The sequence below is a fragment of the Astyanax mexicanus genome, chromosome 7 (genome assembly GCF_023375975.1).
Source record: "Astyanax mexicanus isolate ESR-SI-001 chromosome 7, AstMex3_surface, whole genome shotgun sequence".
In the NCBI taxonomy this organism is placed as follows: domain Eukaryota; kingdom Metazoa; phylum Chordata; class Actinopteri; order Characiformes; family Acestrorhamphidae; genus Astyanax; species Astyanax mexicanus.
Genome location: NC_064414.1, coordinates 54,245,001 through 54,271,351, shown reverse-complemented (window position 1 = coordinate 54,271,351; position 26,351 = coordinate 54,245,001). Strand labels below are relative to the sequence as shown.

The 26,351-nt window shown below is 36.4% G+C and overlaps 1 protein-coding gene across 10 annotated transcripts in view; it reads right to left on the bottom strand.

The window, feature by feature from the left end:
- The window catches only part of tenm3 (teneurin transmembrane protein 3), a 1,272,390-nt gene that overhangs the window by 427,751 nt on the left and 818,288 nt on the right, over positions 1–26,351 (bottom strand). For all 10 annotated transcript variants that reach the window (XM_049481363.1, XM_049481365.1, XM_049481366.1 and 7 more), the window contains one exon: positions 11,321–11,744. In XM_049481363.1, coding sequence (XP_049337320.1) covers positions 11,321–11,552 — 232 coding nt within the window. In that variant the 5' untranslated portion in view covers positions 11,553–11,744. The remainder of the gene's footprint in view (positions 1–11,320; positions 11,745–26,351) is intronic.

The window sequence follows — 26,351 nt, the reverse complement described above, 5'->3', positions numbered from 1 at the left end:
ACACACACACACACACACACACACACAAACACACACACACACACACAGACACACACAAACACACACACACACACACTCCCTAGGCCCTGGGGCACTGGGGCATACAGCACTGCTGAAATTCTAGCACAGACAACAAACACACACACACACACACACACACAAACACACACACACACACACACACACACAACAAACAAACAAAAGATACACAATAATAATTTTAATAATAATTAAAATCTAGTGAATTATACTTGAATGCATGAATGCATGGGGATTTTACATTACATATAAAATAAATAAAATAATAAAATATATTGTATGATTAGTTTAAATACCTGTCTGGAAAACTGACTTATTACAGAATTTTGTTTGTTGTTTATTTCCCAAATACTGTATGTTAAACCCTAACTGTGTAATAAAATGTATTAAAGCGTTGGACTTTGTTAAAGATTGTGGGAAACATTTAACATTATGTCCACATCTCATGTGCTTTATAATACTGTATTACTGCTGTTTATAAAACTGTCCTTTATCATACTGTTCCTGCATTATTTATACCCGTGTTCTGTACAGTATTATAGTGTTTTATACTGTTTATCCAACTGTCATGTATTATATTTTTATCCATAGCTTGATTTATACTGTTTTAATACTGTTTACACTCTCGCTCCGCTAGGCCGAGTTCAGACACACAACTGAAGTGCTGTAATCAAAATGTCCAACGTCCCACTGTAGCGGCTTTAATGACTTCCATTTGGAGAAGCAATGGAGGAAAAATCACGGCTGGCACAGGACCATCCTCACCATTCAGCAATTTCACAATTAAATTCGAATCATTTTTAATTGCGCCGAAATTACAGAGTTAAAAGATTAGCAGGGCCGTTTTTATACACACAAACGCACACACACACACACACACTCGCACTCTGAGGGGGTAATGTGGTGCAGATGGAGAGGAGATGGCTTAACCATGCCATGGTGGCTTGGCAGGCAGGCTGGTGGTTAAAGTGCCTCTAATCCGGCTGATGATTTTATAAGTATCTCCAGGCCATGAAAGTGTGAACTGGCTTCAAAGGCAAAATAACTACCACCACAACAAAACCAACAATGGAAACAATAACTAAAACAACAGGACTGCAACTGTGAGGACTGGCAGCTTTTTACACCAGATGAACGCTAAGCCCATTCTGTTCTAAATATGGTTAGGAAATGTGCCAAATCGGCATAAACCAAATGTTTAGGAACTAAAAGTATTTGGCTAAAAATGTCACAAAAAAAACAACACTTTCCTTGTTCAATCGAATGATTTATTTATACCTGAAAGTGCTAAATGTATCCAGAAGGCTCACACATAGCATTTTGTATGGGTTCAATAACTATAACTCACCACACACTGGCTACACAAACCTACACTCCAGCTAAAAGCTACGAGCTGTACAGGACTAGGATAGTACCGTTTGCTGAGCTAACCTATTAGCTTTAGCATATGTTTAATAATCGAAACACTGTTTTCCTCATGTAAATTTCATTTATACTAGTACATCTCAAAAGTTACTTTATTTCAGTAATTCAGTTCAAAATGTAATGAAACTCATATATTATATAGATGTATTACACACAGAGGGATCTATTTTAAGCATTTATTTATTTTTTTGTTAATGATTATGGCTTACAGCCAATAAAAACTAGAATATTATTTAAGACCAATTGGTACTTTAGGCAGTGTGGGCAGTGTGCCAAATCCTGCTGGAAAATGAAATCTGCATCTCCATAAAAGTTGTCAGCAGCAGAGGGAAGCTGTAAGATATGAAGTGCTGTAAGATTTTGCAGGAAAACAAAACTGCACTTTAGACTTGATATAATATTATATATCTAATCTAATATCTAATATTACCTTTTCTAGATCTATATTTTTTAAGTATTGTAACATACTCTTTTTTGTTTGTATACAGTATTTGTTTTCTGTTCTGTCATCTGCACTGCTGTAACTATAAATAATAATAATAATAATAATAATAATAATAATAATAATAATAATAATAATAATAATAATAATAATAATTAATATTATTATTATGTTTTTTTCTGAATTGTGTTTTGTTTAGTAATACCATTTGTATCATAACATAACATATACCCTGCCATATTAATAAATATTTTTTTCTCCATACTAACCTATGAGTTATCTCTTTAATGAATACATTCTACAATTCTGCTGGACAAGAATGAACTTAAACAGTGAATTTAGCAAAAAAATTTAATGCTTATAAACTGATAAGCTGATTATATAAAAAGTACAAAATACATAAGTACAAAATCTTTCTTTTAAAACCCTGTAATGAAATAATTGCACTGTCACACAGTTTAAAAGGTTGTTACCAGTCAGGTTTAAGTGAAAAGTGGAAAAACCCTCCACACCTAACATTCCAGAAACTATAAGCAGCAGCTATTTTTTCTCTTTTCTCGGCTAATTAAGCTAACCGGCGGCTGAAGAGCGCACTTAGCTATTTACTTATGGCCCGAGCGCTCCAACGCTCCTGCCCTGATTCTTTCAGAATAAAAGAGTCCCGTGTAAGGCAATCAGAGAGGAAATAACCACCAATGAAGGAGCTGACTGATGATAATTAAAGAAAAGTACAAAAACACAATTAATTTCTAAATCTTTAATGGAGTCAAGTTTAGAAAAAAATCCATTTCGAGTGAAACCTTTTCAAAAGGAGCTCCAATTAAAAGTGACACAGAGATTTATAATTCATTTCCTTCCTTTAATCTGGATCTAATGATTTCCAAACTCGCAGTGTTGTGTAAAATTAGCCTGTGGACGAGGCCGCATTCCACCGGGGGAAGATTATCCGCCATGGTGAGGTGTGTGTGTGTGTGTGTGTGTGTGTGCTAAATGCAAAAGCCTAAAAAAAGGCCTGAAAGGAGCAAGGCAAATTCGTTTTATCCAGATTTTTAGTGTTTTGGACAAATATTGGGCCAAACTCCTGATAAATGAGAGAAATTGCAAAAAACTTCTGAGACTCAGAAATCTTCAGATGCTGAATAATTTACTGAGATTCTGCTGAACTGTGAAGCTCTTTAGACTCTTATGTTTTTCTAATGGGCTATTTTTAAAGCTGGTGGAAAGCTCAAATGATGCATGCAGATGATCTGCAGTAATTCTGATGGAATAATCTGATGAAGATGTGCAATTATTAAAACATTCGTCACAATTTCCTCACTGTAGTCTATAAAATGTAATGTAACACAACTGCAATCTCTTATAATTAATAGAAATATAGGAATATACTTATTTTAACATGTGCATTATTTTGGTTGAACGTAAAGCTATGCATAAACAATATCATTTCCCATTAAATTTACATTTACAACATTTACAAGCACTTCCAAAGTTATTCCTATTACAAAACAAGGGTCAATGTAGTGTTAGGAGTCTTGCCCAAGGACTCTTATTGGTGTTTCACAGTATAGTCACCCAGACCTGGAATTGAACCCCAGTCTCACATATGATGTGGTTGCTCAAAAAGCAGGTAGTGGTGTTATCCACTTCACCACACCAACCACGTTATCTGTTTTCTCATTTATTTAATGAATCAATATTTGTTTCATTATTTATGTTGGAATATTTCCTTTATTATTTATGTATCTAATTTCTTTGTATCTTATCATATATTAATATACTTTTTATATGTCTAACATCACCTAGCAACATTATGGCAACCTTCTTCTAAACGCTAAGCATCTCTACAGAAGATACTAATCTATACAATTTCAACCAACACCTGGGGTACCATAGCAACCACCAAGCTACTCTACTAAAACAATCTGTAACACCAAAGCAACCATATAAAATTCCACAGCTATCACTCAGCAAAAACTATAGATGCACCAAAATTAACAAAATTAGTGAAACATTAGGCCAAAGATTGAAGACTGAACAATAAACTAAACAAATCATTTTTTATTTTATTTTTTATACATTTTTGACACTATTTTACCATTGAATAAATAAAATAGACAAAGTGTGTTTTGTCCCGTTTTTTTAAAGAAAATTATAAGAAAAAACAAAATTTGAAAATATTGATTGAACACTGACAATTTAGAAAACATACCCATAAAGCATGATGTGACTTAAAATAAATATATAATTATTTAATATAAATTACTTCCAACGTTTAGTTTTACCAAAAGTGTTTTTTTTTGTTGCCATTTTTGTCAGAATAATTTTTTGGTTGCCAAACATTTTTTTGGTTGCTAAATATTCGTTTAACAACCTCATACTCACTGCCTAAAATATTAATATTAACACTTAGCCTTTTACATCCCAGCAGGCAATATGAGAAGCAGCACAATACGACATAAAATAGAGTCGCCGTCATTGTTTGATATATAATTTATTATTTTCACTTACATGGTCGAACACTGAACATGTTTTTTTTTGGGGGACATTTTTGACCAAATATGTTTAGTTGCTGAATTTTCGGTGCAACACTAGAAATGCTATTCACCCTAACGGCCACACAGCAACAGCCTGCATGTGTGAATCTCTTATTGTGTAGAATTATTCTGTGTTTTCCACAGGAAATAAAGGTTTTCTGGTTTCTCAGGAAGGCAGTCTGTCTGTTTGGTTGGTAGGGGGATCTGAGAGGGTAAACTGATTTCAGCTCACGCTGAGTCAACCGTCAACCCCGCTCAGATATTCCAGCATTTCAGAGCATTAGCTGCCATAACAAAAGAAATAATAAAAAATCATTGATCTATTAACAAGAAAGTATACGGGCCATTAACTGGAGTAATAATTGAAGTTGCAGAGAAGTTCAATTAAAATCATATAAATTCCAAATGAACACCAATTAGTGCAAATGAAATTGTACATGATAAGATAATTAAGCAATTATGGCCTTTCTCTGAAATATTTATGAACTGTTAATTCGGCTCTGAAGGCGATCAATGAACTGGTAATGACCTTTCTGGCGCTTTTCGGGGACGCGGGAGGTTTTGGACGGGGGTGGACGTGACGGTAAGCAGATGCTTTTACTCACTCACTAATTAACTCTTTCCGTGCAGCTCTCTGATTGGCCAGATTAATCCAGCCTGCTCCAGTTTTTAATGTGGTCAGCGGCCCACGCCGGAAAAAGTTGTGGAACAGCGGGAGGGAGCAGGTTGACGTTGTGCCTGTGGAGTGTGTGTGTGTGTGTGTTTGGAGTGTGTGTGGAGTGTGTGTAGGGGTCTTCCGCCCGGACACACTGGTCAGAAGTCAAGGACGCGGTGTGTAACGCTCAGCAGCCGGGCGGTGTCTGTGCTGTATCACCGAGCGCGTGGTCTGTCGCGGGGTCTCCCCCTCCTCTCCTAGTAATAGAAGTGGGCTAGCTTTAGCAGAGCCGGATAAGCCCCGCCCCTTTACGCCCCGCTGTAACGCGGTGTCATTGCCACGCTTTCTAAAATAAACACACCCCACAGACCCGGAGCCGCTAGCAGCGCGGTGAGTGATAGGGGGTGGGTTAACCTTCCTACATACACACACACACACACACCCACTTGCTTTTATACAGTGTCAGGACCATAAAACACCAGTTAAAGCAACAGAAATGCTCCAAAATGTAAACTATTTTTTTATAATTGTAAACTATAATAATAATAATAATAATAATAATAATAATAATAATAATAATAATAATAATAATAATAATAATAATTACATTTGGCAGATGTTTTTGTCCAAAGCAACTTACTATAATGATGTTCATAAAGTAATAAAGTAGTAAAGTAATATCAAAGTTCAAGGTAAAAAAATAAATAAATAAAAAATAGACAGGGCCTAAAGGAGGTCAAACGGAAATAGTGGGAAGAAATGAAGAAGAAAATGAGGTTAATAATAATAATAATAATAATAATAATAATAATAATAATAATAATAATAATAATAATAATAATAATAATATTTTTGGTCCTAATAAAAAAACAAAAAACAAAAACAAAACATTACAAATCACAGTGGGCTAATTTAAAGATTTAAAATAAATTGATAATTTAAACACGAAGATAATTAAATAAAAGAATTGAAGATATTTGTGATTTATATATGTAAATAAAAAATATCCTCTGAAACAATGGTCTGTCCATCGTGAAATTTTAATTCACATTATGTCAAAAAAAGTTTTTGTTATATATTTTATGCATAAACAAAAATGGGTCTTTCCAAAATGAGTCAGTTTACAGTGGTGATAAAGTAAAGTTTCATCTTCTCATAGATTTATTTGACAGTATTTACTTTAACAAAACTATTCTACTATTCTTTTTTTGCTCATACCATATAAAGAACTGCTGGCAAGTTCTAATTATTAAAATTAAAGGTTTAAGGGGATGATAAGGACAGTTTATTTTCCAACAGCAATTATATATATTTTATTAAATATGATTTTCTACTACTTTCAACTGTACCACAAACCTCAGGTTACTGATCATCCACTACAGAAATGCATACACTGCATATGTGTCAAACACAGCTGCTACTGAGAACACTAGATCTCTATCCACAAAACATACACACACTCACTGCTACACACTCACCTTCACTCACGCAAATTTGTATGCAGCCTTGAGGAAAAAAGGAATAAAGTACAGTAAAATAAAATACATGTAAAAAATTGGACTGATTAAATATTGCATAAAACCAAAATACATTTAGTTTGGACTGTTTGCACTAGTTTTTGAAGGAGTGCTGAACACTGAGGATCTACTGTAAATAAATACAGAGATAAATCACACTGTTGAAGCTGAAGCTGATGCTGTGAGTGCTGTAATAAAGTGTGCTGTAATAAAGAGTGACCGGGGGAATGGGATGTACTGCAGGACTGGAATCAGAGCGGTACCTCACACACGGGACGGAACGTCCTGGTGCTGTGTGTGTGTGTTGCTGATGGTGTGTGAGGGTTCAGGGGTGTGGGGTTCTGAAGTAAAAAGTGTAAAAGCTAAGTGCATCTTGTTAACATGCATATTTGAAGGTTTTTTTTATGTATATATTTTATAATTTTACTGTATATGAAAGGGTTGTATCTGTAGAACCGCTACTATAATCTCTTAATCAATAATAAATCAATAATAAAAGCTTAATGTAATTAAATATGAACTATTTCTGACTCTTAACTTACTGAATTAAGTGAATACAATCGATGTGTTTTGTGTTACTACTGTGGAAAAAAAAAAAAACAATCAGGTTACTTGTGCCAATTGTGGTTAATTAGGTTAATTATGATATTAACGCAATGTTACTGCATATATGTAATTTATGTTATTATAGTAAATAAACACTTTTTATCCATGCATAAAAATGTAAAATATATTTTTTGTTTTTACTTTGACTTTGCTATGAAACTCTTTTACAACAACTTTTAATAATGTGTGTGTTACATTATTACATTATTAAACGCTATGTTTTCCTGTGTTTTCCCCGTTTCCTAGTGTGTTTCTCTAGTACTTTTCCATCACGTGTGTCTAATTTGTAGCTCCGCCCCTTCCCCAGGTGTTTCTAATTCTAGTGTGTTTTATGTTACTATAAATAGCCCTCCTCTGCCACCTTGTCCTCCGTCGGTCTTTGCACCTTCCCCTGTTGTTTTGTCTTTCCACATTTCTAGTAGTTATCGCCACGTTCCACAGTTCTTTGTTTAGTAGTTATTCTCTGTTTATTTCTCTGGTTGGTTTCCTTGTTTATTTCTTATTTATATTTACGTTTATTTCCTAGTCACATTATTTCTTTGTTTTGTATTTATTCACGTAACTTAGTTATCCCTGTATGTCTCCCTAATCCTGTTTGTTATTATCTGTTTTACGTTTCTTCCTGTTGTTTGTTTATGTACATATTTATATTCGTTATTCCCCTGTTTGTTTATTTGTTTATTTGTTATTTATTAAAAGTTTGGTCTTACCCGCATATAAATCCGCCTCCCGTCTCATCCCAGCGTTACAGTGTAAAGTGTGTCTGTTATAGTATAATAACATAATAATAGTATGTTACCCTGAATATAGTCTGTTTAAATGTTCCTCCGTGTATAAAAACGCTTTAAAAAACTTTCAAAAGTGTAGAAAATCAGGACTGTATAGAAAGTCAACACCATTAAATTGAGTATAAGTGTATGAATTAGATCTTAGTCTATTAGAACTATTAGAAGTGGAACAAATGGGTGTTAATTGAACCTCGATATGGAAGCACATGCTGAGCAGGTGTATTAAGGCCAGGTGAGGTGAACCACCTTTTGCACCACCCTTTGTACTCTGACCATGTCTTTGGCAGTTCTTGACATATTTAACACATATTTAACACTTTTTTATAGAGAAATCATAGTTTAAATGCGACCTTTTTACTGGAAATAAATTAGAACCCCCTTTAATACACAATTTTATATTAAAGTGCAGATAATTCAGGTAATAAACTTTTGTAAAATCTTGAAATTATTGTTTTTAAATGTGGCTCTTTAGTGGAATAATTGAGAAACCTAAATTTAAAAGATTTAGATCTATTATAGGATGTAATATATTAACTGTATGCTCCGACGTGATCTACGGTATCAGTGCAGGTGTATTAAGGACAGGTGAGGTGACCCACCTTGCTGTCCGTACTCGTCCATGTCCCGATGTACCATGTCTTTGACCATGTAGCATCTCTACATATTTAATATGTTATAATTGTAAAGAAAATATATTTTAAAACATAAAACACATTTTTTATCAATGTTTTATATAAAAGTTTTTGAAAAAATCTTTAGTAGGATGTGAAGATTCTTCAAAACCTTCAAAATACCTTTTAAACAATGTCGTTTAATGACATTATTCAGAAACCTGAATGGTCGGATGAAATTCTATGTAATGTAAATGAAATGAATTGTAAATTAATATTTTGTATATAGTTCATATAATCTATTCTATAACAGTAAAAACACCTTTTTTGCATCTGTTTTTTTTAAATGTGACTCTTCAGTGGAAAAACTAAGAAATCTCTTTAAATCACAATTTAATGAGTGCAGATAATTCAGATTCAGATTTGTGTAGACTCTTGAAATGCTTTAACTGATTTTTTTATATTTTTAAAATGTGGCTCTTTTATTTAGAAGTCTAAATTTAAAAGATTTAGATCTATTATAGGATGAAATATATTCACTGTATGCGCCGACCTGATCTACAGTATCAGTGCAGGTGTATTAAGGCCAGGTGAGGTGACCCACCTTGGCGTCCGTATCCATGGTGTGAGAGCACCTTGGCGCCCGTTTTTTAAATGCGACCCTTTAGTGGAAAAACTAAAATTAAAAATTATAGAATAATACAGATTCAGACTTTTTTCAAATCTTGAAATGCTTTTTAAAGTTGTTCTTTAATGGAATTATATGGAAACCTAAATTGTGAAATATTTAGATCTATTATCAGATCAAATATATTAACTGTATGCGCCGACCTGATCCATGGTGTGAGCGCAGCTTGGTATCCGATTTATAATGCGGTAAACTAAGAATCTCTCTAAATTACTATTTAATGAATGCAGATAATTCAGATAATAAACTTTTTTAAGTCCGTACTTGTCCATGGCCCGGTGGACCATGTCTTTGACAGCTCTTTACATATTTAATATATATTATTACTGTGAAGAAAATACATTTTAAATAACAAAACACACTTTTTATCAATGTTTAATTTAAAGTTATTGAAATAATCTTTTTCAAAATCTTCAAATACCTGTTTTAAATAATGCTGCTCAATGAAATTATTCAGAAACCTGAATGGTAGGATAAAATTGTATTACTGTAAATAGAAATACTTTTGTATATAGCTTATATCATCTATTCTATAACAGTAAAACAATATGTTATTCAGTAGATACCAGGTTTAAATGTACTTTGGTGTCCGTTTTTTAAATGCGACTTTTTAGTGTAAAAACTAAGAAATAGAAGATAATGCAGACAATACACTTTTATAAAATTGTCTTTTTATCGGAATCATTTAGAAATCTAAATGTAAAATATTTAGATCTATTGTAGGATGAAACAGGTTAACTGTACGTGCCGACCTGACCCACGTTATCAGTGCAGGTGTATTAAGGCCAGGTGAGGTGACCCACCTTGGCGTCCGTATCCACGGTGTGAGAGCACCTAGGCACCCGTTTTTTAAATGCGACTCTTCAGTGAAAAAACTAAGAAATCCCTTTAACTCACAATTTAAAGAGTGCAGATAATTCCAATTCAGGCTTTTGTAAAATCATGTTCTAAATGTGGCTCTTTAATGGAATCATTGAAAAAATCTAAATGATTAAATATTTAGATCTATTATCAGATGAAATATATTAACTGTATGTGCCGACCTGATCCTTGGTGTGAGCGCAGCTTGGCGTCCGTTTTTTAAATGCGGAAAAATAAGAATCTCTTTAAATTACTATTTACTGAAACTTTTGTAAAATCTTGAACCGTTTCAAAATCTTATTAAATGTGGCTCTAGATCTATTATCAGATGAAATAGATTAACTGTATGCACCAACCTAATACATGATGTGAGCATGGTGGTTAAATCACTATTTAAAGAATGCAGATAATTCAGATAATAAACTTCTGTAAAATCTTGAAATGCTTTTTAAAAGTGGATTTTTCATGGAATCATTCAGAAATCTAAATTTAAAATATTTAGATCTATATTGTAGGATGAAACAGGTTAACTGTACGTGCCGACCTGACGACCTGACCCACGTTATCAGTGCAGGTGTATTAAGGCCAGGTGAGGTGACGTTTTTTAAATGCAACCCTTCAGTGAAAAAACGAAGAAATCCCTTTAAATCACAATTTAAAGAGCGCAGATACCGACTTTTGTAAAATCATGTTTTAAATGTGGCTCTTTAATGGAATCATTGAAAAAATCTAAACTGTAAAATATTTGGATCTATTAATAAGAATCTCTTTAAATTACTATTTACTGAATGCAGATAATTCAGATAGTAAACTTTTGTAAAATATTGAAATGTTTTTGTTTTAAGTGGCCGCCACCTTGGCGTCTATAGTCACAGTAAAACAATACATTATTCTGTAAATACCAGGTTTAAATACACTTGGGGTCCGTTTTTTAAATGTGACTCGTTAGTGGAAAAACTAAGAAATTCCTTTAGATAATAAACTTTTGTAAAATCTTGAAATTCTTGTTTTTCTAAATGTGGCCCTTTAATGGAATCATTTAGTAATGTAAAATTAAATTTAGATCTATTGTAGGATGAAATAGGTTAACTGTACGCGCCGACCTGATCTGTATTATCAGTGCAGGTGTATTAAGGCCAGGTGAGGTGACCCACCTTGGCGTCCGTACTCGTCCATGTCCCGGTGGACCATGTCTTTGACGCGTGTCCCGTACAGCAGGCGTGAGGAGTCGTGCTCGAAGGCTTTGAGGGTCTCGCTGGAGCTGTAGGACTTCTGGGTGGGGACGCGGCACTCCTCGCTGTCTCCGGACGAGCCTGTGTAGCGCCGTTCCTTCTCCCGCCGGCTCTTCGTCAGCGAGCAGTAGGGCCTGCGCTCCTTCACATCCATCCTGTCCGCATGACGCACCACGGAGCGCAACACACACACACACACACACACACTCACTCACACACTCTCACACACACACAGACACACTGCAACACACGCAACAAACGCACACAAACAGACCACACGCTGCTGGCTGGCTCTCTCCCTCTCTCACTGCAGGCTCCGCCCACCGGTCAGCTTAGCGTCGTTTACCTGGAGAGAGAGAGAGAGAGAGAGAGAGAGAGAGAGAGAATGGGCGCGAGAGTTAGGAAAAAAGCGTGAAGCGGAGGTCAGCCTGCGCTAAGCTGTACACTTAATCTTCCCAGGATTCACAAATCCCCCCCACCTTCTGGACTCTGCTAACACAGTATGCTTTCTTCTCTCTGGGACAGTGTGAGTGTGTGTGTGTGAGTGTGTGTGTGTGTGTGTGTGTGTGTTGTGAGCTAGTATATTATTTAATCACGGCTCACTGACAGCTGAACTCGTTTTAGCTCACAGCACGGGCCGTTTATTTTATGACTTCTTTTTAAGTTTATATATAACTATTTATTTATATATATACATATACACCACTTGACTACACCAGTCAAAAGTTTGGACACACCTTCTCAGTCAATGCTTTTATTTAAGGAACACATAATGAATCATGTATTAACTTAAAAGTGTTAAACAAATCAAAATACTCTGTGAAGAAGCTTTTTGTGCTCTTCCTTTCTTGGAGCAGTCCTGATGAGGGCCAGTTTCATCATGATAACGTTTTTATTATCATTATGATAACGTTTTTATACCTGTAACTCTACCTCTTCACTACTTTACTTTAACTGATGCTCTCAAACACTTTATTAAGAGACAAGAAATTCAAGTAATTAACTCTTGATGAGTTCAGCACAGCTGTTAACTGTAGTAGATCTTCTCTTGAAAGTAAAGACAGTTACTCAGACAAATACAGCATTAACACTTTTTCTAAGGTGTCCCAATACTTTTGTCATTTTGTCTATACAGAAGACTGATTCTCTGAAAAAATGATTCCCTGAATTTTGGCATCATTTCTACTATAGTTGGTAAAAACAGAAAGAATGATAATGTTGCATCAAATCAAATAATAAATCAGCAATTTGACATCTTACAAACAACTACTACAGTAATGCTAATACAGTTTTAAGGATACACAATATAGTTAATATGCGTCAATAATATTGCTCTTACTGCCCATATGCTCAATACACTAATACACTAACTTTTTTTTAATTCAACAGCAATTCAACAGAATTTTGCACATGACTGTATGGGCTGCATAAATCAAGCTATTACATTTAGGCTAATATTTAAGTATAATAATATCAAAAAGTCATATCTCATATCTAAAAATGCAACTTTACAAGAGGAGGAAATCTCCTTCTTAACCCTAAAATGGAAAAAAAAAGTGATGTTGGAGTATTCCTATTGGTCCATTTGTAACGGCATATTGATACAATAGAAAGAATAACTTCCAGATTAATTCCATGTGTATGAGTTTGTACTGTATGTGTGTGTGTGTGTTAGTGTGTGGTTTATTCAGTGTGTGTGCTGAGAGTTATTCTTCAGCGATGTTTGTGTGTGTGTGTGTGTGTGTTTTGGTGGGTTTGTGGTGAGCGGGGAGGGGGGTAAGGTGTGGGGTGTAATTGATGGGCGCTCTGAGCCGGGCTCTGATATGTCAGGAGTTACTGATAACCCGGACCGGGCCGTTAGGGAACCGACAGAAACACGGAAACATCTCCCCGAAAAAAATCACCAGCACCCTTTCATTAAACTCCGCCAGAGAGAATTAATAAAACCCACCTCCACCGTCCCAGAGAGAGAGAGAGAGAGAGAGAGAGAGAGAGAGAGAGAGAGAGGGAGCTGTTAATGGGAGACGGAGGAGAAATAAACGACAGCGCGGGCCCCGGGGTGCTGTTCACATGTTTATTAGCCCAATCCCGCTCTGCTTCTAATTCTGGGCTGGATAATTGCAGCGCTTTAATTTCGTTCTTGGCTGGCCTTGTTTTGGAACTCTCTCGCTCCGTACGTGCTCCTCCACTCACGCTCACTGCGCTCCCTCTTTCCCTCCTGTCTTTCTTTCCCTCTCGCGCATTCTTTCCCCCGATCCCCCTTTCTTTTCTCATTCACTCTCTCTGTGAGGTCAGAGAGTCACGGATCTAAACGCATTGCTACAGTCTCGAAAGACATTGAAAGAAAGAAAGAAAGAAAGAAAGAAAGAAAGAAAGAAAGAAAGAAAGAAAAAGAAAGGTGAGGTTTTCTCTCACTTACTTTTATAGTGATAACAATTCACAATTCCTATAGATTTATTGATGAGAATGGTAAAATGATTAAATTTATTTTATTTATTCATTCACATATTTATTTATTGTTTAATTATCATTTATCAAATTCTACAACGAAAGGGAAAACTTGTAAATGTATGATGGGATATAGTAATTATTCCTTAGCTTTAGATTAGCTTAGATTTTTTATTTTATTTTTTTAATTATAATGTTGTAGCAAATAGTAATGACATAGTAGTAATACACAATATTTAAAAAAAATATATATATATTTTTGTTTTTAAATTCTTATTATTTTTTCACATGTAAATGAAGTAGCAAAATAAATAACAGTAATTGAATAATAATGTTTTTGTAAAACTTCATAATAACTTTCATTAATATATCACAAACTAATTATTAATAAGTATTATTATAACTATTATTTTAACAACAAAAAACTTGCTAACTTGCTATTTTTGAATACTATTAAACACATTGGCAACATTAACTGGAATTGCAGACATCTGTTAATATTTAAATTCTGATGAACTAATGCTTTGTTCACATCTACTTATCATTAGTTAAAAGTATAACAATTAAAGTGTTACCAATATTTATATGTGAAAATACAGCTTTCATACTAAAATATTTTTCACTAATAAATATTGGTAACACTTTAATTATTATACTTTTAACTAATGATAGATAGATAGATAGATAGATAGATAGATAGATAGATAGATAGATAGATAGATAGATAGATAGATCTATCTATCTATCATTAGTTAAAAGTATAACAATTAAAGTGTTACCAATATTTATTTGTGAAAATACAGCTTTCATACTAAAATATTTTTGTAAATATAATTTAAACAAAAAAGTTAGTAAATCAGTTAATGCTTTTCATTCTTACATACTTGGGTATAAACTAATACATTTATACTATATACAATATACATTAGATTTATACAATATACATTAGAGTTTTGTTTAGTTTTATTTTATTAACTGTCTGAATGTGTTGTTTCTCTGTCTGAATACGAGTGTGTGTGTGTGTGTGTGTGTGTGTGTGTGTGTGTGTGTGTGTACATGGCCTATGATTAACTGATATTCCCTTTCCTATTAATGCATGTCGACTGGTCGATCAGCTGCATCATTGGTAATTAAGCTGCTAATTATAAATGCTGCAGATCAATAATCAGATCAGATCTGTATGTGGGAGAGAGACTGACAGCAGTAGTGAGAATCACGTCGACACTAAAGGCTAGTGAACGCCTATAAACAGCTGTTTGGTGAAGCTGTATTAGCATGCGTTATAGCATCAGCAGTGCAGCGCTGCGTTTAAACACAGTGTTCATAAATAACGGGACGGCGGACTGTAAAAGTGTCCTCATGCTTTATCTCCGCTCTGGTCTCTGTCTCTCCCCCCCCCCCCCCCCCCTCCTCTGTACAGTAACCTACAGCTGGATTTCAGATCAGAGGAGACCGGACAGTGCCAGTTTCAGAAGGCAGCTCGTGTTTTATGGTGGTTTATGGGGGTTTTGTGGTGTTTTATGGTGTTTTATGGCTGTTTCTGTTTCTTTTTTAGGAAATGATGGAGGCCGGGTGAGGAATTCACCTTTGTGAAGCGAAATTTACATCATATATCAAACAGAACGTCTGAAATCTGGTGGCTAAATATACAAAAATATACAAAATACAATATTTAAGGCACATAAACACACACTGTGCATTTTCTCAGAACAGCAGCGGATGTAGAACTGCAGGACGCGACCAACTCAAACAAACACAGTGACTGTCCACAGCTATTATTGTAGTTATTACTAAAATACTGACGAAAGAATTAAAGAAAGAAAGAAAAAGCTCAGACTCATCATTGGCTTATATTAAAGACAGGAGATATTCCCATTGATCCTGCTGTGAGTTTTTCACACCCACTTTTATAGAAAATTAAAATATCAAAATTCACAATTCCTATAGATTTATTTATGAGGATGGTAAAAATATTTAAATTTGTATTTATTTTTTTTTACTGTTTAGCTATTTACTTATCAATTTATGATAATTTATCCATAAATTATTTCTTAGTTTTGTTTTTATAATACTGCAACATGTTTATTTTTATATTTTATATTTTGTTTTAAAATAATTGTATTTTTATATATAGGGTGGGCAACAAGGAGTAAGAAAGGAGGAAAAGGTAGGCTCCCACTTTATAATAAGTGTCTCTAATTGCTGTGTAGTTACACACTATCAATCCATGTTATAACACTGCAACTATTGGTGAAGTTTGCATTGTTACCAATCAATTACACTAATACAGTTTATAAACTGGGAAAAGGAAGAGGTTGTACAGTATGAGTCAACATTTTGGACACAACAAAATTCTGTGTTTTTTCATTATTTTAAAATGTTTTACATTGCAGATCTTTGCATATCTTGGAATAATTTTCTCAGTCAGCTTTATGAGGTAGAGTCACCTGGAATTCAGGCTTTCAGTTAATGCGGTCTGGCCCTGCATTATCTACAGGAACTCCTTACTCCTTACAATCCACCGCGTTCACTCCGCTCCCAAGACGCTGGCCTGTTATTAGTCCCGCGTATTAGAAAAAACTATGCAGGAGGAAGAGCGTTCTTTTATAAAGCTCCCCAACTTTGGAATAGCCTCCCTATTAATATACGGGACTCAGACACACTCTCAATCTTTAAATCTAGACTCAAAACATTTCTATTTGCTCAAGCTTTTGAGTAATGTCTCATTACAATTTTCTTCCTCTTACAGCTTATCCAGCAAATATAAACCCTGTCCTAATCATCTGCTTTCTCTTTCTCTCCCCATGTCCTGAGCTGCTGCTACCAGTGCCCATCCCACTCCAGCAGAGTTTTATAAAACCATTCTAACCCCTTTCTCTTCCCTCCCCTCTCTGTTCTCTCTCTCTATCTTTCTCACATGTGCTGAGACGCCTGGCCGGCCGGTCTTCCTGGATGTGTCCGTCTGTGGTTCCAGCTTTCAGGAATCAGCCCTGTCCTTCTATTCATCAGAGTTATTACACAGCCCTTCTAACTCCTGCTTTTTTTTCTCTTCCTTTCCTTTCTGTTTTCTCTATCTATCTCTTTTACATGTATGGAGATGCTGTTCCTGATGTTCCCAGCCTGGCTCTCCACTGCCCGCTGTGTTGTTCTCCGGCTCTGCAACCCTGCACTGATTACCATTAACACACTCAGTATCTGTTTCTGTATTAGCCATAGCTCTATAGTTTTTTGCCCATCACATTCTTATATTCATAAATTAGTACCTGTTATATTAGCCATAATTCACATTAATTCTCTGTACTGTTTTGTTCTGTTATTTGTTTGTTGTTTGTTTGTACTGAGCGGGTCAACCCGAGTAGGATGGGTTCCTCGGACTGAGTCTTGGTTCCTTCCAAGGTTTCTTCCTCTTAAAGGGAGTTTTTCCTTGCCACTGTGTCACCATAAAATCAGCATCTCTGTGGTGCTGCTCATAAGAGGCGTGGACCTGTTTTTCCTGTAAAGCGGCTTTGTGACAACCTTTGTTGTAAAAAGCGCTATATAAATAAAATTGAATTGAATTGAATTGAAGTTAACAGCTGTGCTGAACTTGTTAAGAGTTACAGTACTTACTTACTACTCAACTAAGTAAAGAAAAAATGACTTTAAAAAAATCTGATCTAAAAAATGTTATGGACTTTGAAAGTATCCTCAAGTGCAGTCACTGCAAAGACCATCAAAAACTTTATGATGATGGAACAGGCACTCATCAGGGCCGTCCAGGAAAGGACGTACAGGATAAGTTCATCATAGTTACCAGCCTCAGAAACCACAGGTTAACAACTCCCTAATGTTTCTTCACAGAGTATTCTGGTTTGTTTAACACTGTTTTTAAGTTACTACATGATTCCTTATGTGTTCCTTCATAATCTGATAAATCACTTCACTATTCATTTACTATGTAGGAAATAAAGGAAATTGTACTGTATATATATATATAGGAGTAAAGTAAAAAGGAAGAGAGGTAGGTGTAGGGATGGAAGCATAGATAATATTTTATAGGAACACAAGTAAGAAGGTTTTTTGCTGTGGCAAAAAGAAGTTAAATGTTATATATTCTTTAACTACAGTATAAATAAAGTTTCTGGACGTTTAATACCAACATCAACTTGTTCAACATGTTAAAGAAGAAGTTTTAACAGCCAGTACTGATTATAAAGGAGTCAAAATACCACAATCAGCCTACAGTCATCTGTTTATATCTGTAACCGCTGGCCTTTCTGATTCACCCGACCGAGGAAAACATTAGAAAGATAGTGAGCCAGATAAACCAGTCACCAGAAACCACCACAGATGCCCAAACAGCTGGAAACCGAGCCGAAAACAGAGCTCACACCAACTCTGTCATTATGTTTAAAGTCAGAGACAAACAGACAAGCAGCCGAAAGCCACAACCAGCAGTCCGTCAGATCTATCACCCTCATCGCGCAGCAGCCACAGCTGGGAGAGAAATCTCTCTATCTCTCTCTCTCTTTTTCGCTCTCTTTCTCTCTCTCTCTCTCCCACTCGTTCCCTCAGTCTCTCGCCCGCCCTACTGTACAACTGTACACAGTGACATACCTGCTCAGCCACGGCTCTCAGAAAAGACTACTTAACCCCCACTAAATTGGAAAGCATCAGTGGAGAAGTGCTCACGGCTGAGTTGGAGAGTGTGTGTGTGCGTATATAAGTGTGTGTGTGTATATATATATATGTGTGTGTGTGTGTGTGTGTGTATTTCCACTGGTGTGCACATCGGTGTTCTTCAGGGGTGAAGTCATGTGGAAAGGTAACACTTGACTTGACAGGACGGGTTCCTCCTTTAACCAGGGCAAAGGTGGAATATGCATTATGTGTCTGAGTGTGTGTGTGTGTGTGAGTGTGTAAGTGTGTGTGTGACTGTATGTATATCCCTCTAGGCTTCCTGGATGACCTCAGACATCGCCCGAGGTTACACACCCACCCTCCCTCCCCCTGTCTGTAAGTGTGTGTGTGTGTGTGGGTACACGTGTGTGTGGCCCCTGGCATTGTTTGTGCGTCTCTATAGGTGGTGCCATCTGCTTTTCCCAGCGTTCCTCACCATTCACTGCACAGCTCTGCCAGCCTGACAGGATGAACAGAAGGGGGAGATAGACAGATGTTACGACTGAGCGGGGCGAGAGAGATAGAGATATCACAAAGAGAGAGAGGGAGGACAGGAATAGAGCAGGAGCGAGGGGTGTCGCCATGCTCAGCGGTGGATTCAGGTGTGGGAGACACGGAATGCCGAATCCGGAATGTCGGAATGTTCTCATCGCCACATGCGGAGCGTTCCGATATCTCAGCGCACTTCGTGGGGTTTCTCCTTCTTTCCAAGTTTGGTGAAAGGTTTGGCGGAAAAAAAGGTTGGCAACCACATGACCGGGCCCACCGGGAAACTTCCAGAACTTCTCTCAAACGTCTAAAACTTTGCAAAACTTCTCAAAAAGACTTAAAACTTGGAATAATGAGAGGAAAAATGAACATTTGTTCGACACGGTTACAGTTTCAGATACTTTGGTCTGATGTTGCTCATCTACAGCTCACAGCTTTTTCGATTGAACACATCTTCTCATTCAATGTTCTCAAGGAGCACAACATGTGTTAAATAGGGTTCATACACTTTTAAACCAATACATTTTATCCAATACATGATTTTTTCATGACTTGTCCATGCCTTCAAAGCTAATTTTCATGACCATACAATTTTTAAAAAATTAGTGCAAACATGAAAAATAACAAAAACAAAAATAAACTAAAACTACAATCAAAACCGATTCTAGTAAGCCTAAAATTAATCTGAGACACAATCTTAATGATAAAACGTGAGTCAGATCCTGAAAAATTGTATGTATGGAGCTAAATTACTGAATTAACTATACTTTTTAGCTCAAAATAGATTTTCTCCTTTGATAAATGGAAACACAAAGATTTGTAGATTAAATTTCCATGACTTTTCCAAAACTTTCTGGGTATTTTTAATTTATACTTTAAAATTCTACAACTTTTCCAGGTTTTTCATGACTGTACGAACTCTGTGAAGCATTTTGGTGCTCTTATCAGTGAAACAAAGGAAATGCATGCTCTTTCTTTCCTGAGCTGGTCCTGATGAGTGCCAGTTTCATCATGTCAATTTTGATGGTCAATGCTTCTGCACTTGAGGATACTTTTAAAGTTTTTTTGAAACTTTCGTATTGACTGACTTTTTACTAGAAGGAAAAGGTGAGTAGTTCTTCCCATAATATGGATCAGAACATTACACATATAGGGCTTTTCACTAAGACTTATCAGCTTCTGCAGTGCAAAAATTGTCCAAATAGTTTATACTCTGAACCCAGAGAGATGGCAAAGCAGTACAGGTAGATTCCTGTATTATACTCAGCAACCGGGGTGTTGAAACATGTGGCTTTTGCTGTAGATGTGGGCGGATCTACAATGGTCATAGTGATATTTATCTAGTTTTCTGGAGTTATGCCACAACCACTGTCTAGCAACCATCCAGCATTTGATGGAACCAGACCATGAGTCTCTATGGGATGTTCACTGCATACTGGGCCTAGATGTGACCTCTGTAAATTAAGAAGGCTCTTTCGGGAAGAACCAACTGGATTCCAGTAGCAACACATGTGAAAACCTACTTATAGCACAAATGCCTACCTGTAACCCACCTAAATAATAAACCCTTAAAATTAAATAATAAACCCTTTAGAGAACATTGCGAATAAACTTTGACAGCTTTAAGTCAGAAGGAGAGAAGAGGGAGAGTGATAGGGGGACATAGGAGAGTGATAAGAGGAAGAGAGGGATAGGGCGAGAGAGAGAGAGGGAGAGAGAGAGAGAGAGAGAGGATGATGTACAATGGTAGTTAGAGAGCTGAGCATGCTCTCTCTCTCTCTCTCTCCAGCTTGAACACATCAGGAGGGTATTTCCTCTTTTATTAGAAAATACTTCCCTCTCTCTCTTACTCCCTCTCTCTCTCTCTCTCTCTCTCTCTTTTGTGGAGGTTGCAGGTTTATGTTCTGCCAGTTGTGTGATACAGAGCCAAGGCATGGCAGTAATGTGAGCCAGACGTGTATGTGTGTGTACACAATAAAGAACCTTCAAAATGAGAAAGGATCTCTATGGGTCAAGATATGAGAGAGAGAGAGAGAGAGAGAGAGAGAGCAGGAGAGAGAGGTCTGTAAACTGTGATCAAAGCCGTGGAGAAGTTGAGCTGTTCCCGCCATCCAGATCTTTTGTTTATCCCATAAATTCCATCATCAAAAACACAGACCCCCGACCCCACCCGCTCCCATCTTTACACACATTATTACCATCAGCACGGATGAAAGGCAGAGCGGCATTAAAGGCCAAAAGACACACACACACACACACACACACAACGAGAGAGAGAGATAGGGAGGGAACATTATGTGAGAAAGAAAATGAGAGATGTAATAAAAAATAATAAAAAGGAGTGCGAAAGGAGAGAGAGTGTGAATCTAAGAGAAAGAGTAAGAAAGGGAGAGCGCAAAGGGTTCAGATTAGGCCTGTCATGATAATTTTGTCCAGGAAATTATTGCGATAAATGATATTGTTGGCACTTTTTAGACCACTAATTTGGCACTAATAAAATGCTAACATAATATCTTAACAAAGGAAATAACCCTTTTAAAGACACACATACACACATTGTGAAGCGTGGAGGTAGGGGAACGGTGGTTCTGCCCCACACCATGACGTGCAGCCCCGGTCTGCCCCAGCTGGCACACGTTGAACCGGCATAAAGACCCTGCCTCAGGCTAAGGCAGCATTAATCTAAGATACTACAGTTACTAAAGATAACTATAGCCACAGTGGGTCGTTTCTATGTTTCTTTATGTTTGTTTTCTGTGTTGATAGAGGGCATCTTTCCTAATAAAGGTACGTTTTAAGTTAATTCACTCCGTGTGTCAGTGTCTTTATGTGCTTACGTACTAAGTAAGTGCATTTTGTAACGAACAATATCACAATATCACAATTATTAAAATAATTGAGGTCATGTCCATGTTTTAAACGATAAGTCGATAATGTAGTTATTGTGACAGGCCTAGTTAGGGTACTACCTGTTAGATGTACTGTACCTGCCATACGTCCGCATAGACAACCACGTAGCTGCGTTAATGTGAGCGTAACTATTCACATACTTGCCTGTGTGCTACGTGTGTTACTGGAGGCTTCCACTAGAGGCCTCCACTCACCACAGTGGAGAAAACACATCATACAGATGTGAGTTGCCTTTCTTTAAAACTGTTATCTGTCATAACTGGGCACTGCCACTATGATCTGATGATCGCTGGTTTAAATATCGTATTTAATGTTGCTTGGCATCAGCAGCTGGAGTCTGAGAGAGAAAGAGCACAGTTACTCACGCTGTTTCTCTCTGGGTGGGTACAGTAGGGGGGCGTTCTCTCCACACTGGATTAGAGTTGGAGATCTGGCACTTTCCTTCGAGCTTGCTAATGTTGGGGGAATTAATAGTGAAAGAGGGATAACTGGGTATTTGGCAAGGCAGCCATCATGTGCATCTCTACTCGAATAGCTTAGTAGATCTGGGTATTGAACCCATTACTTTGTTATCAAATAAATAAGATACCACGGCCCAGAAGAGAAGTAGTAGAGAAGAAAGAAAAAGATGCTGGAAAATGAAAGGAAAAGAAAGAGTGATTGTAAGATTGTGACAGAAAAAATAAGAAAAGATTGTGTGAGTGGCAATATGTGAGTAAAAATAAATAAATAATATAAATATAAATAAAAATAATAAAATAAAAAAGCGCGTGTGCAAAAGTGTGTGGTGTGTGTGTAGTAAATATCAGGTGTGTGGAGTGACCTATATTGCACAGTAGAGGAGGATTACCTGTCTAAAGACTCTAAACCTCTCTCTCCCTCTCTCTGTGTTATTCTCTCTCTCTCTCTCTCTCTCTCTCTCAGTAATTACATTTTTTGCTGGATGACACAATCCGTGCCCGCCGCGCTGACCTCTCCACAAATGGAAGAAAAAAGAGGGAAGAGTCAGAATTTTCTCTTTCTGTTGCCAACACACACACACACACACACACACACACACACACACACACTCAAATACTTAAACACACACACACACACACACACACACACACACACACACACACACACACACACACACACACACACACACACACACACACACACATAATATCACTGCTATTTTTATATATTACACTATATTACGTTTGCCAAAATTATTTAGAGTGTTAAGAAATTTATTAAGATAATTAAGAGTAATTGTATCTCCAGTCCAGATAATAATTTACTAACAGACAATGTTATAAAAAGTTACAACAATAATGTTACAGGAATGTTCTGAAAAATACTAACATTATAGAAAATGTTAAAAGCAACATTTTAAAAACTAAATATTAGAAGATTGCCTTAAATAAACTATTGCGTTAAATAAAAACATTCTAAGAACATCCAGAAAACTTCACAGATTGAAAATTCAAAGAATGTTTCTTTTAGAATTTATTTATTTCAATTTTTTCAGCATTTTCTCCTAATTTATCTAGGCCAATTGTCCCAACTACTCAGCTGCTATTCAGCTCTATATTCCCCATCTCTAGTGATGCCACCACCTCTTTTTGAACTGCTGCTGATGCAACATTGCCAAATAGCATCACAGCGCTAACACTCGGAGGAAAGCGCAGCGACTCGGTTCTGATACATCAGCTCACAGATGCAGCCTTGTGCTGATCCACATCACCCTGGGAGTGATGAGGGGAAAGAGCACCATCTACTGTACTGTACCCACCCAGAGAGAGCAAGGACTATTGTGCTCTCTCAGTGCTCCTGCAGCTGATGGCGAGGTGCATAACTAGGATTTAAAGCAGCAATCTGTGTGTGTGTGTGTGTGTGTGTGTGTGCAGCTTAAAGCAGCTAACCGCTACATTCATTAAAATTGATGTTCACAGACATTTGGACATATAGTGTACGTTATAATAATAAAGTACTGCATAAGTATAAAGTAATGCAGTTAAACCTCAGCAGCCAATCAGAGCCGGTCTTAAGGTCTTTGTTCGTGTCCCATTGAAAGTTACGTTTTTATATTAAATAAGATAAATACTTATTCTATTTAAAAGGTCAAGGAAATCCAGCTCAACAAGCTTTAACAAAATAAGACACCTGGTATGTAAAGAAGATGAATCAATAGGCAAGGACATATATACACACACACACACACACACACACACACACACTCTATATATAATGCACTATGTCACCTTGTATTTGCTATATAGTAAAAGGGAAATTTAAAGCAGTGCAGAATTCTGTTTAAATGTGTGAATCTGTTTTCATTAAGAATGTCTTTATGTCAGTGTTATGTGTTTTTGGTACATGCTGCTGAGAGGTTGCTATGTGGTTGCTATGGTATTTCAGGTGGTTGCTATTAGGTTGCTTGGTTACATAACATACAAGCACACATATACACATATATATCACATATATGCAAACACACCATCCCACTATCTCTACCTCTCTCTTTCCCTCTCTTTCTCTCTCCTTCTCTCTCTCACTCTCTCTCTCACTGTCTCTCTCTCTCTCTCTCTCTCTTTCCCTCTCTTTCTCTCTTTCTCTCTCCCTCTCTCCTTCTCTCCTTCTCTCTCACTCTCTCACTGTCTCTCTCTCTCTCTCTATCTCTCTCACTGTCTCTCTCTCTCTTTCTCTCTCTCTCTCTGTAACTAGTGAGGCATCATTAAAATGTTACAGTTCAAATGACTGCCAGTCAAATCCACTGTACTTAAAGAGCTGTCAGTACTGAGTGCTTCAGCTGGTGTCACACACACACACACACACACACAACCACACACACACACACACACACCAGCTACAAAGATACAGAGTGGGGGAGAAACTGGATAGAGATAGAAACAATGAATTAGAAAGACATAAAGCAAGAAACAGAGAATTAATGAAAACGACAAAGAGAGAGAGAATAAAACCAAGAAAAAGTGAGAGAATGAGATAAACCAAGAAAAAGTGAGAGAATGAGATAAACCATGGCAAAGTGAGAGAATGAAATGAACAAAGGAAAAGTAAGAGAATGAGATAAACCTAGATAAAAGTGAGAGAATGAGATAACCAAGGTAATCGTGAGAGAATGAGATAAACCAAGGCAAAGTGAGAGAATGAAATGAACAAAGGAAAAAGTGAGAGAATGAGATAAACAAAGGCAAAGGGAGAGAATGAGACAAACCAAGGAAAACTGAGAAAACAAGCTAAACCAAGGCAAAGTGAGAGAATGAGATAAACCAAGGTAAAGGAAGAGAATGAGACAAACCAAGGCAATCATGAAAGAATGAGATAAACCAAGGCAAATGGAGAGAATGGAATAAACCAAGGCAAATGGAGAGAGAATGAGATAAACCAAGACAATCGTGAGAGAATGAGATAAACCAAGGCAAAGGGAGAGAATGAGATAAACCAAGAAAAAGTAAGAAAATGAGATAAACAAAGGCAAAGTGAGAAAATGAGATAAACCAAGGCAAAAGTGAGATAATGAGATAAACAAAGGCAAAGGGAGAGAATGAGACAAACCAAGGCAATCGTGAGAGAATGAGATAAACTAAGGCAAAGTGAGAAAATTAGATAAACAAAGGCAACGTGAGAGAATGAGATAAACAAAGGCAAAGTGAGAGAATGAGATAAACAAAGGCAAAGTGAGAGAATGAGATAAACAAAGGCAAAGTGAGAGAATGAGATAAACTAAGGCAAAGTGAGAGATTGAGATAAACTAAGGCAAAGTGAGAGAATGAGATAAACTAAGGCAAAGTGAGAGAATGAGATAAACAAAGACAAAGTGAGAGAATAAAATAATCCAAGGTAAAAGGAGAGACTAAGATAAAAAAGGCAAAGTGAGAGAATACACAAAGCCAAAGTCTAAGAATGAGATAGACAAAGGAAAAGTAAGAGAATGAGATAAAGAAATGCAAAGGGAGAGAATGAGATAAATAAAGAAAAAGTGAAAGAATTAGACAAATCAGGGCAAAGTGGGAAAATAAGAGAAACTAAGGCAAACTGAGAGAACGAGATAAACACATAAGTCACAGAAAATAAGAAGATAAGAGATAAAAAAAGATTGTCAAGGAGGATAATAAAATTAATGGCATAACCAAATACAGAGATACTGACATAAAGATAAAGAGAGATAATGAGACAAAGAAAGAATGAGACAGAAATATGATACACAAATAAAGACAATAAGACACACAAAGAAAGATTAAAGATGATAGAGAGAATGGTAAAGAAAGAGAGAATGATTGTGAAATTGACAGAGAATGAGATGCACAAACTCAACAAAAATGAGACAAAGACAGATATAAAGAAATCAGAGAATACATGAGATAATGAGAGACAGAGAGAGAGAGATAACGACTGGCAGAGAGAGAGAATGAGCAGACAGAGAGAAAAAGGGAGTGGA